This window comes from Heterodontus francisci, chromosome 8, assembly GCF_036365525.1.
Source record: "Heterodontus francisci isolate sHetFra1 chromosome 8, sHetFra1.hap1, whole genome shotgun sequence".
Taxonomy (NCBI): domain Eukaryota; kingdom Metazoa; phylum Chordata; class Chondrichthyes; order Heterodontiformes; family Heterodontidae; genus Heterodontus; species Heterodontus francisci.
The window spans coordinates 94,706,775-94,725,903 of record NC_090378.1 but is presented as its reverse complement, the minus strand read 5'-3'; the positions used below and the strand labels follow the sequence as shown (position 1 = coordinate 94,725,903).

Here is a 19,129-nt window from a genome sequence, read left to right as displayed (position 1 = left end):
AGCCGCTGCAGAAGCAAAGTGTTCGTGAAGATGTGTCGATGTGTAAAACCATGACAACAGCACAGATTTCCTCACTAGTCCTGCACTGGTTTTCGAACATGTGCAAGACAAACCTTGCAGCCAGAAGTTAGAGCAGTTACACAGTGGAGTCACCTTTGCATTTAAAGGACCACAGCAAATGCCGAGGATGGCAGAGGGGTGCTCTAGGGTGACCCCACAGTTCAGCGAAGTTTCCCTGTTCACTCTCCTCCAGGCTGTGCTGACAGGGTGGGAGGTCCTTTTCACCAGCGATGGTGAGAAGAAGCCTTCCCACCTGAACAAGGCAGTCTGGCTGGAGATGGCAGAGGAGGTGAATAGACGTGGGGCCATCCGCCGTCAAAGAGTCCAATGCTGGAAGGGGATGAACGAGCACTCCTCCAGCCAGCCGGGGCCCACTAGGCCTCGTGTGCACAGGGTATGAGCACCAAAGTCATCCACGGCCAAAGGGCAACCAGATCAGCAACCTTCCTCCAGTCAGGCTGCTAGAGCAGAGGTTGCACCAAGAAGGGGCAACCTCTCCGTTTGCAGGAACACACTGACACAAATGGGAATGCACGGCTGTCACAGCAATATAAATATGTCTTTCACTAAACGTTCCTCGCCAACATGTGTGTCCTTTTCTCTGTGCGAATAATGTGTGCCAGCATGAAGTGCCAATATCACATCCCTTTGCATCGTTGGCCGTCGGGAGCCAACGTATACAATAACATCGTCGCTATGCCACCATTACTCATGAGCATCTCCACGGATGCAGTGACATGGAGATTGGCTCAGTCAGCTGCTGCCTCTAATGGTTTACACAGGGATGCTGCAGATGTGGACTGGTGCACAGCAGGTGAGCGAGGGTGATGTGTGGCTTGCAGAGCTCATGTCGGTTCCTATGGTGCAGAGAGCCTTTGTCTGATAAGGCACTGATGTCCATCCCTAGCTCACTACTAGCCCTGCGTGCAGAGCCTGGTTGCCATCTGCTCTCCCATGCGTCTTTCATGTTGTAGGTCCTCAGTGTCCTCATAGTCCGAGGAGGAATCCTGTTGACGTCTCTCCTCATCGTGCCAGGTCTGGCCCCTATTGGGTGCCTGATTGTGCAGAACAGCAAAGAAAGGAGCTGGCCTTTTCGGCCCGTAGTACAGGGCATCACCCTATCCATTCCTGGAATTGGAGGTACTCATTCAGCACGCCGATCTCCTGCTCAATGGCGGCTCATGTAGCTCAGTGACTGGAATTGTATCTCTCCTCTGCAGCAGTGGTGGGGTCTCTCACTGGTGTCAGGAGCCATGTCTGCAAAGGATAGCCCTTATCTTCAAGAAGCCATCCCTCTATCTGAGCCAGTTCAGTGAACAGTGGTGGCAGCTGGGACTGGCGCAAGACCCAGGTATCATGGAAGCTGCCTGAGAAGCGGTCACACATTCGCAACAAGCATCTGCGGTGATCACATACCAGCTTCACCGAGATTGACAGGGCTCCTTTAATAGTGATGTCTGCAGGTGGTAGCCTGGCAGGAAGCCTGACGGCCACATGAGTGCAGTCTATGAATATTACAACCTTTGGCTATCTGGCAATGGTGCCAGAACCAATGGCCCTCTGGGCCTGGCTGTGAGAGTCCGTCCTGAAGTGGACATACTCACTGGCCCTCCGGTGCAGGGCATTGGTGACCTCCCTGATGCAGCGGTGCACTGCTGACTGTGTGACCCCACAAAGGTCTCTGGTGGGCCCCTAAAAAGCTGCAGAGGCGTCAGGCTTGAGAACCGCTGCCACTATGAGGAACAAAGGCATAGGATGTCCACTGGAGTCCATGGGCTGCAGGTCATCCTTGAGCAGGGCACAGAGATGTGTCACCACCTTCTCTACATGTGCAACCACCTCTGACACTAGTGCTCTGGCATCCGATGGCATGTCATGTCGATGCACGGCAGTCATAATGACGAGCTCCCTTTGGGGACTGCTGCTCACGGCCGTGGGCCTCTACGTGGATCACACCTGCCTGTTGATTTTGCCTCTGGCGCATACGAGCATCCTCACGAGCAGAGCATCACACAATGTAGGATGAGCCATACCTATTTCCATGTGATAAATAAAGTTGAACCCTTCAAGGCTATGGGCCAAGTGCTGGCAAATGGGATTAGGTGTCTTTAATGCATCGGTGCAGACTTGATGGGCCGAAGGGCCTCTTCTGCACAGTATTATTCAACCTATCTATATCCCCTTGCAGATTCCTTATATCCTCATCACAACATGCCCCCCCCCACCTATTATTGTATCATCAGCAAATTTGGATATATTACACTCTGCCTCCTCCTCCAAGTCATTAATATAGATAGTAAATAATTGAGGCCCTACGACTGATCCTTGTGGGACTCCACTAGTTACGTCTTTCCAACCTGAAAAAGACCCATTAATCCCGTCTTTCTGTCTTCTGTGTGTTAACCAATCCTCAATCCATGCTAATACATTACCCTCAATACCCTGAGCTCCTATCTTGTGCAATAATCCTTTATGTGGCACCTTATTGAATACCTTCTGGAAATCCAAATACACTACATCTACCGGTTCCCCTTTATCAACTCTGCTTGTTATATCCTCAAAGAACTCTAGCAAATCTTTCGAACATGATTTCCCTTTCACAAAACCATGTTGACTCTGTTTGATTGCGTTCAGCTTTTCTAAATGTCCTGCTGTTTCTTCCAAATGACTGATGTTAGACTGACTGGCCTATAGTTTCCTGCTTTTTATCTCCCTCCCTTCTTGAACAGGGGTGTCACATAAGCGGTTTTCCAATCCACTGGGACCCTCCTGGAATCCAGTGAGTTCCGGAATATTTCGACCAATGCCTCCACTATCTCTACAATCACTTCTTTTAAAACCGTTTGATGCAGACCATCAGGTCCTGGCGACTTGTCTGCCTTTAGTCCCATTAGTTTGTCAAATACTTTGTCCCTCGTGATAGAGACAAGATCTTTCCTCCCATTAGCTCCTTGCTTATCTGATATCTGTGGGATGTTTATAATGTGGACCGTGAAGACCGATGCAAAATATTGGTTTAAATTATCTGCCATTTCCCTGTTCCCCCATTATCAATTAAGAATGCAGAGTGAGACCCCTGAAAAGGAACTTACCTTCTGCCGTGAAACCTTCTGCCTCTGTGGTACCGCCAGCTTTTCAAATCGTGAACGGGACGGCACGTGAGTGCCGCCCATTCAGCGAAAAATCCAGAGGTGTCCATGGAGAGGCAGTGGGCTGCATAATCTGCAGAAGTACGTACCGTTTAACATATTGTAATTGGAGTGCTGCCGCCATGGGGCGGGGGAGTGGGGGGGGGCCGCACCGAGGTTCCCCCACTGCTGGTAATTTGCGGCGGGCCCTTCTCGACATAGCAGGTTGAGGCGGGCCTCTCCCCGCAGGATTTTACCAGGCCCCACGCCGCGACACATGGCGTCGAGGGGCTGGTAAAATTCAGCCCCAGGTTTTGGAGTTGAAGGAAACAAGCCTTAAAAAAGGGGGATTAAAACTTAATTTTACGTGAAAAGAAGGATTTGAATTAGCATGGAGTTACAGTTGGGTTAATGTCTCTTCAAATAGGAAGGAAAAATAGAGGACACATACACTGCACGAATGTTGTTGAAATAATTCTGAATGAAGTTGAAAAAGACCCAGCAGTTTTAGTAGACCAGATGTCAGATATATCCAATTGATACAGAGCAGCAATCAACAAAGCTAATAGGATGCTGAACAACATAGTCAAAAGAATAGACTATAAGTCAACAGTAATGATCAAACCGCATAGCCGGCACCTTGAATACTGCATCCAGTTCTGCCCAACAAGGAGCAAGAGACACACACATATTCAAACACTGGACACACAACAAAGAAGAGCCATCAGGCTATGCCCAGCGTCAGGGGTCTGAATTATGAGGAGAAACTGAGGCTTTCCATCTTGGAAAGAAGGCCCCCCGAGGGGTGATCTTATAGATTTCTATACGTTTCTTAAGGGTACAGATAAAAACAAAGCCAGAATAATATTTTAATTTAAACTTTGGGATGCAGGTTCCAAAGAAGCAAAGGATAACTTTAGGGCTGATATTGGGAAATTATTCAGCACACAAAGAGTAACCAATGTGGGGAATAAGCATCCAGATAGAGCAGTGGGAGCAAAGCCTTTGTAATCATGTGAGAAACAATTGAATGCTGTCATGCAGCAGACATTAGGATGAATTAAGGTGAGCACAATGGCTTTCCTCATCTGTAATTATCTTGTGATCAACAAATAACAGGAATTTACAGAACGAAATATAGAATTCTGCAAACACTCTGCTCAGAATGTAACATTTGCCCAGCCCCAGGTGGACAGAAATCTGGGTCGCACTTTGAAAACTTTTACTGAACATAAATGCGAGTCTGACCTCTTGCTTATATTGACGGTGCTGGTGATATAATTAAATGCTTTAGAAAAATGGTTAATTTAAAGTGAAAGCAAAATACTGCGGATGCTGGAAATCTGAAACAAAAACAAGAAATGCTGGAATCACTCAGCAGGTCTGGCAGCATCTGTGGAAAGAGAAGCAGAGTTAACGTTTCGGGTCAGTGACCCTTCTTCGGAATTTAAAGTGACATTGCTGAAGTGAGGTCACCCATTTACTTTTTGAGTGCTCATTGACTGGGTTTCAAATAGACCAATGATTGCAGATAATAGTAATCATAAGATCATGACTCATAATATGCAACATTCCAAACTGGGCATTGGGCTGTGATCTTGAGCTATTGTATTTACAATAATGCAAACTACAGTGCAGCTGGTGAACGAGAGGAATCCAATCATCCATGTGAAACATAAATGCCTCAAGTATGACAGTTGCACTTTATGATACTATCTAAATTGATAGGTTGTTGCACTGAAGCAGTATCCCCTCCTGCTTCTGCAAATTCTAAGATATATCGCAGGGTGAGGTAAGAACATTTATGTCTGCTCCTTCATAGGTTGGAGTAACATTCAACTTCATCTTCAGCAGCAACAACAGGTCCACTAGCACAAAGTTAAGTCAGCTCCTGCATTATGTATCAATTAATCCCCCAATGTGAGCTGATACACTCACCAATTAGTGTTCCCTTGAAAGAACTACAAGTGACAGCAATCTAACAACGGTTAAATGCAAGAGCACAGAGGAAAAATAAGTGATAATGCAATCAAATTCAACATAAACAAAATATGCAAAACAATTGCTAAAAGTTTCTTCAGATCATGGGAATCTTGCCATGATCAGCACTGACATTGTATTAGGGGGTTTAGGAGGGGCAGTGCTCTCCCAGTGTTACCATGTCACTGGGGTCTTGTTAGGTTATAAATTCAACCTTTCCATGGTGAGGGGAGCTGTAGGAACTGATTGTCCAGATCTCTAAAATGTGGGAAATTTGAACTATTGAATGTAATTGCTACCATAGAGTCCGCCTGACATGTGGGCCACCTTAAATCTTTTGATCTCAGTACTCCTCTGAAAATACTTAAGCTTTATTTGCCCTGCACTTTTAAGAGTTAGTTTTTTTTCTCTTGAGTTCTCCCCATCACATAATCCAGATAACACAGCAGCAACATATTTTTTACTTTACTTTGATGAGATAGGTAGTCTATTAAATTCATAGATTTAACATAGATTATTTTACACATCTTCTTTTGGGCCTCCTTATCTCGAGAGACAATGGATACGCGCCTGGAGGTGGTCAGTGGTTTGTGAAGCAGCGCCTGGAGTGGCTATAAAGGCCAATTCTGGAGTGACAGGCTCTTCCACAGGTGCTGCAGAGAAATTTGTTTGTTGGGGCTGTTGCACAGTTGGCTCTCCCCTTGCGCCTCTGTTTTACACATATAACTGTGACATTGTGGCATTCAACATTTTTGCCCACAGGCACACAAAAAACATTGCAGTGCCAAGTCCTTTCAGCACTCATTATAACACAGGAACAGGAGTAGGCCATTTCGCCCTTCTAGCTCATTCCACCATTCAATGAGATCATTCTAATCTGTGACTTAACCCCATATCCCTTAATGCCTTTGTTAACAAAAAGCTACCAATCTCAGATTTAAAATTCACAATTGATCTTGCAACAATTGCTGGTTGCGGAAGAGAATTCTAAACTTCCACCATCCTTTGCAGAAGTAAAAATGTTTTCTAACTTCACTGCTATAAGGTCTGGCCCTAATCTTTCGTCTATGTCCTCTAGTTCTAGATTCCCCAACCAGCGGAAATAGTTTCTCTGTACCTTCACTATCATTTAGTTCCCCTTAATAATTTGAAAAAAATCTAACCTTCTAAATTCCAGGGAATGCAACCCTAGTTAGTGCAATCTCACCCCATAATTTAACCCATAGAATCATGGAATCATAGAAAGTTTACAGCACAGAAAGAGGTCACTTGGCCCATCATGTCAGTGCCGGCTGAAAAACGATCCACCCAGTCTAAAATAAATGCAAAATACTGCTGGAAATCTGAAATAAAAACAAGAAATGCTGGAAATACTCAGCAGGTCTGGCAGCATCTGTGGAGAGAGAAGCAGAGTTAATGTTTCAGGTCAGTGACATTTCATCAGTACTGGCAAATGTTAGAAATGTAATAGGTTTTAAGCAAATAAAGTAGGGGTGGGGCAGGAGATAACAAAGGACAATATGTTGATAGGGACACAGAGGGTCACAGAAAATAACTGACCAGAAGATCATGAAGCAAAGACAAACGATATGTTAATGGTGTGTTGAAAGACAAAGCGTGAGTGCAGAGAGGGTGTTAATTGACAGAAAAATGAACAGCCCTGGCCCAAAGCACAAACTTGAAAAAAAATTGGGTAGGCACATGGTAAAAAAATGAATGATGAAACAAACTAAAATAAAATAAAGAAAGAAAAAAGAAAAATAACTAAAAATACCCAGTCTAACCCCACCTTCCAGCATTTGGTCCGTAGCCCTGCCGATTATGGCACTTGAGGTGCATATCCAGATTTCTTTTGAATGTGTTGAGGGTTTCTTCCTCAACTACCCTTTCAGGCAGTGAGTTCCAGACCCCCCACCACCCTCTGGGTGAAAAAACTATTCCTCATCTCCCCTGTAATCTTTCTACCAGTCACTTTAAATCTATGCCCCTAGACACTGACCTCTTTGCTAAGGTAAATAGGCCCTTCACATCCACTCAATCCAGGCCCCTTAAAATTTTGTACATTTCAATTAGATCTCCCCTCAGCCTTCTCTGTTCCAAGGAGAACAACCCCAGCCGATCCAATTTTTCCTCAAAGCTGCATTTTTCCAGTCCCGGCAACATCATCGTAAATCTCCTCTATACCCTCTCCAGTGCAATTACATCTTTTCTGTAATGAGGTGACCAGAACTGCACACAGTACTCAAGTTGTGGCCTAACCAATGATTTACACTGTTAACCAATGATTTATACAGTCCAGTTATCTGGTAAATCTACACTGCATTTGGGATCATCTTTATGGGTCTGAAGTGTTTTCATCAGAAATTATTTAAGAATAATGGTAAAATGGACTTCTTTCTAACTACTTCTTTCCAAGACAGATAACAGACAATATATCACAAAGGTATGTAATTTTCAGTTCTATGTATCGTTGTGTGTAATTTTTTTTGCTTGTCTCTATTCTCATTTGTGTTTCAATGCCATTCTAATAACAAATAAATAAAGAGCAATAATTTGCTTTTGATTTAACAGATGGTGCTAATACTTTCTGCGTTTTGCCAAAATCAATGGCTGGAATCAGTGTCTCCAAAGCTTTAAGCAAGCTATTCGATATTTGTCACACACCCCTGGATTACTTCGACTATTTATTTTTCGTAGTGGTTAGTTTTGCAATATTTATCAGCGGTATCATTGTTGCCTCGCTTGCAGGTGCAATCATGGTCTGCGTTGAACGTCAAAGGAAGTTTACAGAAGATGAAGATAAAATAGAAATGCAACAATATAAACCAAAAAGGTCTATTGTGAGGAATACCAACATCAAAACTTGATATGGGACCTTACAGAAATATCATACTACCACTGCACACTTGTTAGTTACCAAGGTCATCTGTAGGTGACTTCATTAAAATATCAATTCACTAGCCAATGGATCAATGCAATGAACTGTTGTGGAAGATTGGAGTGCATCACTCTTTTCAATTATCATGGTTCTAATTACTTTATACTTCCTTTGCAATTTATGTATTATCAGAAGTACAAATTTATTTTGTAAACTATATGCCAATAAACTTTATTATACTTATTTGCAAAATCTGAGATTTTACCAAGTCAATGACTGAGTGTTGTGCATTGAGTATATAACGATCATTTCTTCCCCCATTTGTACAGTTTAATTTTGGATTAACACCAGATTACTGATACAGGAATTAGTGCATCAAGGTGGCTCTGCTTTTCTCCCCCACAGTTTTCTCACCTTTTCTTCTGAAGGTGTTGATTCAGCTGAATATAGCTGTGTGAATGTTGACAACCCCTCTAATACCTTACATGGCTGGCGATTGCTCACCTGACAGTCTAATTAGTCAGTGTTGATGAGCTATTTATGTGAGGAGGACATAATAACAAAGTTTAATCTGATCTTTACCTAGCATCCGTACATGCATACTAGATCAGAAATGGGAGCCCTAATTTTGCTCTTCCTCGAGGCCAGTTGAGGCCAGTGGTAGTGCCACTACTACCACTTTGATGGAAATCATCTAATTCAACACAAGCTACAGGCTGAAGGTGGGGTGTTCCTGGGTAAAACCTTTACCAAGGTAGCACTGACAGTAGTTTCAGATCCGTAGTGCTGCTGGAAATGGTGCTATGAAAGCCAGAGGCCCTCTGTCTTGGGTGCACTGCGCCTCTAGGTGCTTCCAGCATGGTTTGCGTGGCACCCCATGCTGAGAAGGGTGCTTACGCAGGAGGCCTCTGACTGGTACTGTCATGACATTATTCAGCCCCACCAGCTGATTGAACACTTTATTTGCAAATTTGATACACAGATCAACATATTCACTTGTCACTCAGCAAAAAAACATATTTAGCTGCAAGAAGGGCCCAGCACCAGTGTTATTTAAAAGGCCAGGCACCCAACCCACAGCAAAGGTAACTTAGAATGGCAGAGCTATTTAGAATAGCTATAGCAAAGTCTCTGGGAATACTGTGGAGTGCTTTTGGAGCTGTTGTGGTGAGTTCCTGGATTTGGCAGGGAGTGTTGCTGCATTTTCACAGACAGTACAGAGGATCTGGTGACCAGTCCACACAAAGGCGGCAACAGATATGGAGGTTGCAGTTGCAGCATCTCTGGGTCTACAACACACCAGGGAGGTGGAGTAGAGGCTGTGGAAAGGAGAGGCTCTAAGTGATGCCTTCTGCCAAGTTGGAGCTGACCTCCTCCATGCTCCTTGGCAGTGACAAAAGGCTGTCTAGCAGGCCAGCCAATAAGCCAACATCTCAGTGTGCATCTTCAACAGTGCTCTCCTGTAGGCCGTCCCATCAAAGTTTTCATCTGAGTCCCGTACAGCTGCATTTGTCTGTGACCTCTCCCTTTGTTGAGCTGGCACATGAACTATCCTTTCCACATTGCCTGGCTGCAGCCCATTTGTGCCTGGTGACTCCACATGTGCTGCTCCAACTCTATGCTACTCTCTGCATAGGTGCAGTGCCAGTAACTGAGCTGGTGGCTGTGATTGTCAGATCAAGTGATGATGCTTCTTCATCACTGGTTTGAGTTGTTCTCTCTCTCCCTTCTGTGTGTGCTGTGGCTGGGCAGGCAGTAGTTCTTGAGTGTCTGAAAGCAGGAAGTCAGAAAGGGAAGAGTTGGGGTGAGGGAAAGGTGTGGGGTGGGAAGCAAGAGGTCCATATTCACACCATCTGCAGTTTTCTCATCATGGCAGAAAGCAGGATAAGAGTGAGCTGGGAGTTGTGAAGGGGAATAAGCCACAAACGTGCCATCTTCAATGTTCTCAGTGATGCCGGATGCCATGGGCTCTGTTGCAGTAATTCCCATGATATGGAGAATCATCTCCTCTGTAGGGCTCAGGAGATGCAAGCATCCTTGTCACCCGCCAGTTCTACTCCCTTCTATTGTGTACCACCTTGTGCTGCAAGAAAGAGGGCAGGACGTCAATGATTGTGTTGTACTGTGTTTGGGGGATGTGTCTGCCAATGCTGAATAGCTGGAGGTATGCGGAAGCAGTGGGAGCTGGGTATGAGGCAGGCATCATTGGTATGTGTGTGCGGGTGAGGTGGAGAATCTGGATATTCGATGTGATTCCTGAGTGCCAGTTATTGCTGCTGGATGAATAATGGGGATGTAGTGCATTGAGCAGTGTGAGAGGCTGGTGATACAGTGGGTAGAAGATGTCATGTGAAGATACATTTACTAACCATGACCACCTACATGAGGTCATTAGACTTCTTGTGGCACTGCTGCCAAGTCCTCGGGACCAGATGCTGGGAATTGACCTTCCTGGCCACCTGCTCCCAAACCTTTCTGAGGGTAGTCCTTGAGGGCCTCCTGGCACCCCCACAAAAACACCTGCATGATGAATGCCTCCAGTGCTGCATCTGTGAACCTGGGAGCCTTCTCTCTCTGCCCTGGTGTTCCATTTTCCTTCTTCAGAATTACAGCAACAGCATTCAACAGTAGCCTTCTGCGATTCAGTGCAACCTCCCTTTAAGAGGGCCAGACTGCCTTTAAGAAGAGCTGGACAGTTGCACCACATGCTATCAGCACACGCTGCTCAGTCCCCCTCTGAGTGCTCAGGCAGCCAGCAGCAGGGGCCTCACTTGAACAAGCGCTACAATCAGGTAATGAGGCAGCACCAAATTTATGTGCTGCCTACCTCCATGGGCAACAGGTGCAGGCAGGTTGCGAATTGTGATCTCCGCACCCAACAAGCAGCGTGGACCAATTTCTAACACTATATGTTTTAAAACTACACAAGTTTTGAGATGACATCTTGGAATTAGGCTGTTCAAATATTGGTGTCTCTGGGCTTGCTCTGTTTGCATGAAATTGTTCTGTCCTCTTTTGGTGGAGGAATGTTCTGTTTTAAAATGGATGGGGTAGCACACCTATATTTAAATACAGGATGAAGAAAATTCATAGAAATGGTTAAAATTTGCAACATGTAATTTCAAGTTGAAAATTTAAAAACTTTTTAAAGGTTCCCCCAATATGACAAATTTACAACACTGTTTTACAATGTTATTGCTAATGCGTTTTGTCTATCAATTCCATCTAATCTGTTAAGGCAAACCAATTGGTACCTATATAGACCAACCAAACATCCATACAGAAGGAATAATGTTTTAAATAACATGAAAATAAATAACAAAGAAAATCCCATTTGTTTTAATGTAACCCTGAAAACAATTTACAATTAAATGATCTTAGAAATCCACACTGGATTAAGGATTGACTTGGTGGGCATTTCATGATAATTACATTTCTTTGGTTCACAAAATGGAACTAAAACAACTTGCATAGCACCTCTAATATACAAACATAGGAACAGGAGTAAGCCATTCAGTCCTTGGAGCCTGTGCCACAATTTAATTAGACCATGGATGATCTGTATCTTAATTCCAACTATCTGCCTTGGTTTCATAACTCTTAATATGCTTGCCTATCAACAATCTTCCAATCTCAGTTTTAACATTTTCTCTTGACCACCCCCCTCCCCTCCCCCTAGCTTTCTGGGGAAGAGAGTTCCAGATATCCATTACCCCTTGTGTGAAGAAGTACTTTCTGTCATCACCCCTGAATGACCTAACTCTAATTTTAAGGTTATGCGGCCTTGACCTAGACTCTTCCACTAGAGGAAACAGTTCCTTTCTATCCACTTTAATAGGTTTAAATACCTCAATTAAATCACCCCTTAATCTTTGATATTCAAGGGAATACAAGCTTAGTCTATGCAACTTGTTCTCATAATTTAACCCTTTTAGCCCTAGTATCATTCTGGTGAATCTGCGTTGCACCCCCTCCAAGGCTAATATATCCTTTCTGAGGTCCGATCCCCAGAACTGAATGCAGTACTCCAGATAGGGTCTAACCAGAACTTTGCATAGTTGTAACAGAACTTCCACCCATTTGTATTGCAGCCCTCGAGATAAAGGTCAACGTTTCTTTGGCCTTTAAAAAAAAATATTTGTACCCGTCCAGTAGCTTTTAGTGATTTCTGCACTTGGACTCATAAATCTTTCTGTTCCTCCACCATTCCTGGCTTCTTGCTGTTTAGAAAATACTCTGTACTTCTTTCTTAGGTCCAAAGTGGATGATCTCACATTTCCCCGCCCCCCCCCACCCCCCATTGAACTGCATCTGCCACAGTTTCGTCCAGTTTGACTATTGTAGTAAAACGTCACAAGGTACTTCACAGAAGCTTTATCAAACAAAGTTTGAACACCAAGCCATATAGGGAGATATTTGGACAGGTGACCAAAGGCTTGGTGAAAGAGGTAGGTTTTAAAGACAATTTTAAAAGAAGAGGGAGAGGTCCCGGAGAGCTGTGGGACTGGAGAAGGTTACAGAGATAGGGAGAGGCAAGACCACTATTTCCTGTGTTTGTGTCTTGACAACATTTTTCATAAGCAGACCAAGATTCTCATGAGCCAAAATATACATGTGTAATGATCTCTGGTGTATGGGATAGTGTGGCCCAGGCTAATATTTAATCTGGGGATAATATCATCCAATGTAAATGAGGGAAATATACCATTCAATAGATTTCCATCAGCTACATGCTTAAACAAGGAAGGGCATTAGGGATGCATCAGCATTGTTAGGGTCATGGGGAAAAGTTTGAAAGTTACAAAAAGATTAATTGCAGTGCCAAAAGTGGCAGAAGAAGGAAGAACATGAACATTTTCAAAATTTGGAGCCCCCTGCTGAGTCCTGCAGGCCTGTGGCAAGATACAACAGCAAACAACAGTAAAACTCCTTCCCCCTGCTCAGTTTAGGGAGTGTCCAGAAATGGCTTTTGCACCCGCCCAGGACATGAATAGTAGCTTGGCTCCAGGAAGTCTGATGAGGTTAGGGTGACATCAGTGGCAGCTCTGCTTTGTCTCAGATCCATCCAACAAAGTGGCTCCCAATTTTAAAAAATTCCTGTCATTCCTCCTCCTTCTAGTTTTGGCACTGTAATCAATCACCTTGTGACTGTAATCAATCATCCTGACATCCAATATTGTAAAGAGTGCACTGATGTGTGTTTTATGGGTAGGCCAATCATTTGCATACCTCCAGAAGGTTAACGAAACTAATACCTGGAATGGGTGTGTTGTCTTATGAGGAAAGGTTGGACAGGCTAGGCTTCTATCCGCTGGAGTTTAGAAGAGTAAGAGGCGACTCGACTGAAACATATAAGATCCTGAGGGGTCTTGACAGGGTGGATGTGGAAAGGATGTTTTCTCTTGTGGAAGAATCTAGAACTAGGGGTTGCTGTTTAAAAATAGGGGGTTGCCCATTTAAGACAGAGATAAGGAGAATTTTTTTCTCTCAGAGGGTCATGAGTTTTTGGAATTCTCTTCCTCAAAAGCCAGTGGAAGCAGAGTCTTTGAATAGTTTTAAGGCAAAGGTAGAGAGATTCTTGATAAGCAAGAGGGTGAAAGGTTATTGTGGAGTTGAGGTTACAATCAGATCAGCCATGATCTTATTGAATGGAGGAGCAGGCTTGAGGGGCCGAGTGGCCTACTCCTGCTCCTCATTCGTATGTTCGTATGTAAACTATTGGGATTTCTGATTCAGGCCAAAAAGGGGTGGAATCCTGTAAGATCCAGATAGCATCCCAAATTCCACCCTCTACCATAGTGTTGTGAATCTGCTTTCAGAGGAACATAGGAAATAGGAGCCGGAGTAGGCCATTCGGTCCCTCGAGCCTGCTCCGCCATTCAGCTAGATCATGGCTGATCTTCTACCTCAACGGCGTTTTCCTGGACTATCCCCATATCTCTTAATATCTTTAATATGTAGACAGCTATCAACCTCTGTCTTGAACATCCTCAATCATTGAGCCTCCACAGCCCTCCGGGGCAGAGAGTTCCAAAGATTCACCATCCTCTGAAGAAATTCTTCCTCATATCAGTCCTAAATTGCCCACCTCTTATTCTGAGACTGTGTCCCCTGCTTCAATGAGATCACCTTTCATTCTTCTAAACTCTAGAGAACACATGCCTAGTCTCCTCAATCTTTCCTCATAGGGCAATCACGCCATCCCAGGAATCAGTCTGTTGAACCTTTGTTGCAGTCACTCTATGGCAAGTATATCCTTCTTCAGGTAAAGAGACCAAAACTGTATACCGTACTCCAGGTGCAGTCTCACCAAAGCTCTCTATAATTGCAGGAAGACTTCTTTACTCCTATACTCAAATCCTCTTGCAATAAAGGCCAACACACCATTTGCCTTCCTAATTTCTTTCTGCACCTCATGTTAGCTTTCAGTGACTTATGAACAGGACACCCAGATCCCTTTGGACAGCAACGCTTCCTAATCTCCCACCATTTAAGAAATACTCTGCATTTCTGCTTTTTCCTACCAAAATGGATAACTTCACATTTTTCCACATTATATTCCATCTGCCATGTTCTGGGGCCAGTAGCTATGAGACAAACAATAGTGAGGTCAGTTATATTGAGGGCAAAGATGAATGACAGTCATTTGTGTGGTAACCCACCTGGAATAGAACTCCTAATATTGTTTTGGAAGATTGTGTCATAGTGTAAGGTGGGACAGTAACACACTATGGGAATAATCGATGAAGAGTTTAACAATGTATTTTACTGGCACTCAATTCACTTAATCTGGGAGAGCTTGACATAAACAATGGGTGCGAAACAACATGGAAAGAGTTCCTCTTGTGTGTTAGGTGTGGTGAAATTATATACTTGTTTGGAAAGAACAGGTTTATGATTTTGCAATAACTGCAGACTGGGGAAATCGCCCATACTGGTAAAGTACTTGATAAAGATCAATGGGATACATTAAGGAGTAACTCGTTAAAAGTATAGAAACACAGCACAGCATAAGGTCATGATTGTCCATGACTGAAAAGAAACAATTCTTTGCATTAAGTTGTAAAATGAGTCAGTCAAAATGAGACTGAATGCTAAATGGAAAGACTACCTGGTTTATTGACTCAGATCTATAAAATTCATGTTAATTGGATGGGTGACCAGCATCTTCTGCTTGGAATTGGAAAAATACCAGCTCTTCTGGGGCTCCTTCCTGAAGAGATATTTATTGCTAACATTCTCAGAAATAGCGTAATGCCCCTAAATAAAAAGAACTGGCCAACATAGAGTGGCAAATGACAGCAGCACACTTCAAGGTGTGTTAGCCTTTATAATATACGACATGTAACAATTTCTTACCCTTTCCTCGTTTGGCTTACTTATGCCGTTTTTGGGGGTGTCACGGTGGGAACTAACAAATGCTCAGCCCCTGCTTGTGTACCATATAATTTGGTCAGAAAAGCAGTGGTGAAGCAGCTAGGTGTCAAAAAGACATTGGATTTTAACCCTTCAGATGTGTTACGACCAGATGAGAAAGGGGTCTAAGGGTTCCCTCTCAGCTTTTTCCTGGTTTGACCATAACGGGGTTTAATTTTTAAAACACTTTGTTTTAGCTTCCCCTCAATGAGTCTTTGTTCACTGCTCTCCAATTGTAAGGCAAAGAAATCAACCAGGTTTTCTTAGATTTAAACAAGGAAGGTGTAAGTTTATTAACCTTAAAACTCTAATTCGGTTAAAACTATGAATATGCGACGCGACCACACTAGCATGCATACACGATAAACACACACGCAGATAGAGATGGAACAGGAGAAAGAATAAAGGGGAAAAGTTTGAAGTAATAACTGGAGTTCATTTACTGTCTTTTGAGTTTGATGTAGAGTCTTTGATTGCAGTTAAATCTTGCTGTTTCGTTGGGGTCCAGTGCACACTTTCAAACTTGTTTCAATGGTTTTCTATTTTGAGGCTTATTTTCCTTCCATGGGTCCCTGTCTTTGCATGAGAGGGAGAGAGAGAGAGACCTTCCTTCTCTGTTCTCTTCAAATTGCAGTCTCACTCAAACTGTTCTGTGAACACAATTCGAAACCAAACCTGGGCCAGCAGGTTAGTCATGTGAACATCTTTTTTTTAAACAAACTCGCCTGTGTTTTTGTGGATTCTCCATCTTAGCAGACACTCTCATTGGTGGGGGAGAAATGGAATACTGGCTTTTTACACATTCAATGGTGATCAAAATCCATTTGGGTTAATTGAATCAGGGAGCAGTTCCATTGTCTTCTCCAGGCAACTGTCTCTTAGAATGCAAATGTTTCCAACCACTGCTGTGATCTGTTTAAACAAGTCAACTTTTCAGTCCCGCAACAGTCTAAAAATTAATGTTTCATATGATGAAATTGATATGCCTCATTCTTGGCAGGTGGAGTTTTCATGACACCTCCATCACCAGCGGAATTAAATGAAATTTTTAGAAGAGCATTTCATTAAAAAAGATTAGAGAGAAGAGTAAGTACAGGAAAACACACATGCATCACTCTCATTCATTCAGAAATCCTGAAATTTGTTACCGCCTGTCTTTTCTTTGTAGCAGTGCTGCTTTAAACGGCCCTTTTTGGCATCCCAATAAACATGTGATTTTTGGGGAAGTTTTTCAGTTTGCACATTTCCATGACTGCCTAGGGTGTCATTGTTCCTGTTGAGGTCTGCAGGGGGAGGGTTAGATTTAGTTAGCCCTAAGTTGGAGTTCTGCTCAGGAGAGATAGTAGTGGGTAGATCCATTCGGAACTGTCTTTCAGTGCGTTGATGAATCATTCAAGGGCTTTTCACCTTAGGGGATGGTTGGTTCCCTTTTCTCCTGACTGTGGGGGAGGATTCCTTACTAATCTTCCCTTTGTCCTCTGGGACACTCCTGCTTGGTATTTGTCCAGATTCTACTGCACTCCCCTGCAGCACTTCGACTAGGTGAGGCATCACTCTCACAGCTTCTATGCCCTCTTGAGGACTTTGTTTTGTCTCTGCCGGTTTCTGTAAATGCTGTTAGCAACTCTGGGGTGGGGTGCTTCTGGTGTCTGCATTTGCATAGGAAGGTCTAATGTTTTAAACATTTCAGGGTTGGCTGACCGGATAGTAGGGGTTTCCATTTGGGATTTCTCCTGGACTTCCTTTAACCTGCCCTCGTTGTCCCTTTTTCCCCTTTCCTCTCTAACGTTTTGCCAGCTTTGTGCCTGTCTGGCCCCTTTTACTCTCATCTGGGGACCCTTACAGTTCACCAGCCTTCTGCTGGAGGGTCCTTCAAACACTGATACAGGACGTAGGGGTGCAGATTTCACTGTAGGTTGGGATTTCCCCTCAACCTGGCACATGTGCAACTCCTACAGTACTCCACCACATCTTTGTGGAGTTTTGGCAAGTCAAACTGCTGTCTTATGTGGGCTTTGGTTTTTCATATGCCGACATGTACAGCCACTGTAATCTCATGGGCCATTCTTAATATTTCTCTCAAGTACCTCTGCGGCACCACTAACTGGTGAACCACCGTCTACTCTTTGTCCTCAGGTCTGTGAGGAGAACTCCACTTCCTCATCAGTACCTCATTCTTTAAACAGTAGCAGTTAGGGACTCCCTCTGCTTCAATTTCAGACTGGACAGCCTGTGCTAACTCTCTCAATACTGGGTCAGCTTGCTGAGCCTCAGCTAGGGAAGATTCATTTAATTCATTCTCCTGGTCTTCTAACTTTCCAAAGAAAGTGTCAGACAGACAGACCTCATGGTCATCTACCTGCAGTGCCAATTCAGTCTGCTCTGGGGGAGCTGATTTGATCATGGCCCGATTCACTACACATTCAGGGAAACTGCCACTGGCCTGTCTCTCTGACCTCTTGCAGTCTTTCACTACCGGGGAAGCTACCACCTTCGCCCCCGCCAAATCTAGCAGCAGGTCAACCCCGTCCACAGGCAAACTAGGGACAATCCCTATGGTCACCGGTTCCAAAACTAGGTCGCACTCCAAGTGCACCCGGTGTAAAGATACAGGCTTACATTGCCGTCCAATACCATTCAGCACCATTCTGGTATTTACTGCACTCTCTGGGGGAAAGGTCAGGCCTTTTCCCAGTAAGAGGGATCTAGTGGCTTCTGTGTCCCTAAGGATTACTATGGGTTTGCTTGCCCCACTCAAGGGGTATGGGGTTACTCTCCCTTCAGACACAAAATCCTGATAACCTTCAGGAATCCCAGTAAATTTTCCTGCACTCGCAGCAGTAAGCTTCCTGGGTCTTACTATTACTGCAGTTAAAGCCACAGTTTGTTCTGCTGTGCTTTCCATCAGGTTCCTTTCTCCTTCACTGAGCTGGTGTGCCCTGATTAACCCTACAGGCTTTCCCCGTAGTTTTCAGCAGTCAGCTCTAAGATGACCTGCTTTATTATAATGGCAGCACACTGGTTTCTGGGTTTCACTCCTACTTACAATACTATCCTTTTTGGCTGAAGGAGGACCCCCTGTGTTTCTTGATTTTCTTTCTCTCCCAGGCTTCTATCACCTTCCCACCATTTTTCATTTTTGGATTTGTGGGGGTGAGTAGGAAAGGTTTTCCCTTGGGGAACCAACTTATAGATGAGAGCAAACTCATCAGCCAGCACTGCGGCTTGCAGGGCTCTATGAACTTTCTGTTCCTCTACATGAGTCTTTATGGAGAGTGGGAGAGAATTTTTAAATTCCTCGAGCAAAATTACCTCTCTGTGATCTTCATTGCTGGGCTGTACTTTAAGAGCCCTCAACCACTTGTCAAAAGCCAGCTGCTTACTTCTCTCAAACTCCAGGTAAGTTTGATCAGCTTGCTTCTTGAGGGTTCGAAATTTCTGGTGATAGGCTTCCGGTACGAGCTCATATGCCCTGAGAATAGTATTTTTTGTCAGTTCATAATTTGATGAACTCTCATCTGGCAACAGGGAATAAACCTCATGGGCTTTTCCAGTTAACTTGCTTTGTAACAGCAGAGTCCAAGTCTCAGCTGGCCACTTTAATTGTGTTGCAGGTTTTTCAAAATTTACAAAAAATGCTTCCACATCTCTCTCATTGAATTTTGGG

At 43.9% G+C, this 19,129-nt stretch overlaps 1 protein-coding gene across 3 annotated transcripts in view; it reads left to right on the top strand.

Annotated features, from left to right (window-relative positions):
• LOC137373029 (leucine-rich repeat-containing protein 52-like) overlaps positions 1-8,262 on the top strand; it is a 167,046-nt gene extending 158,784 nt beyond the window's left edge. Inside the window, exon 3 of one of the 3 annotated variants that reach the window (XR_010975556.1) lies at positions 7,917-7,983. Coding sequence is in view for 1 of the 3 variants with exons in the window: in XM_068037760.1 (XP_067893861.1) it covers positions 7,740-8,035 (296 nt within the window). In the remaining 2 variants the exon portion in view is untranslated. Of the gene's footprint in view, positions 1-7,739 lie in introns of all 3 variants that reach the window. The other 2 variants (XR_010975559.1, XM_068037760.1) reach the window with 2 other exon arrangements.
• The last annotated feature ends 10,867 nt before the right edge of the window (positions 8,263-19,129 follow it).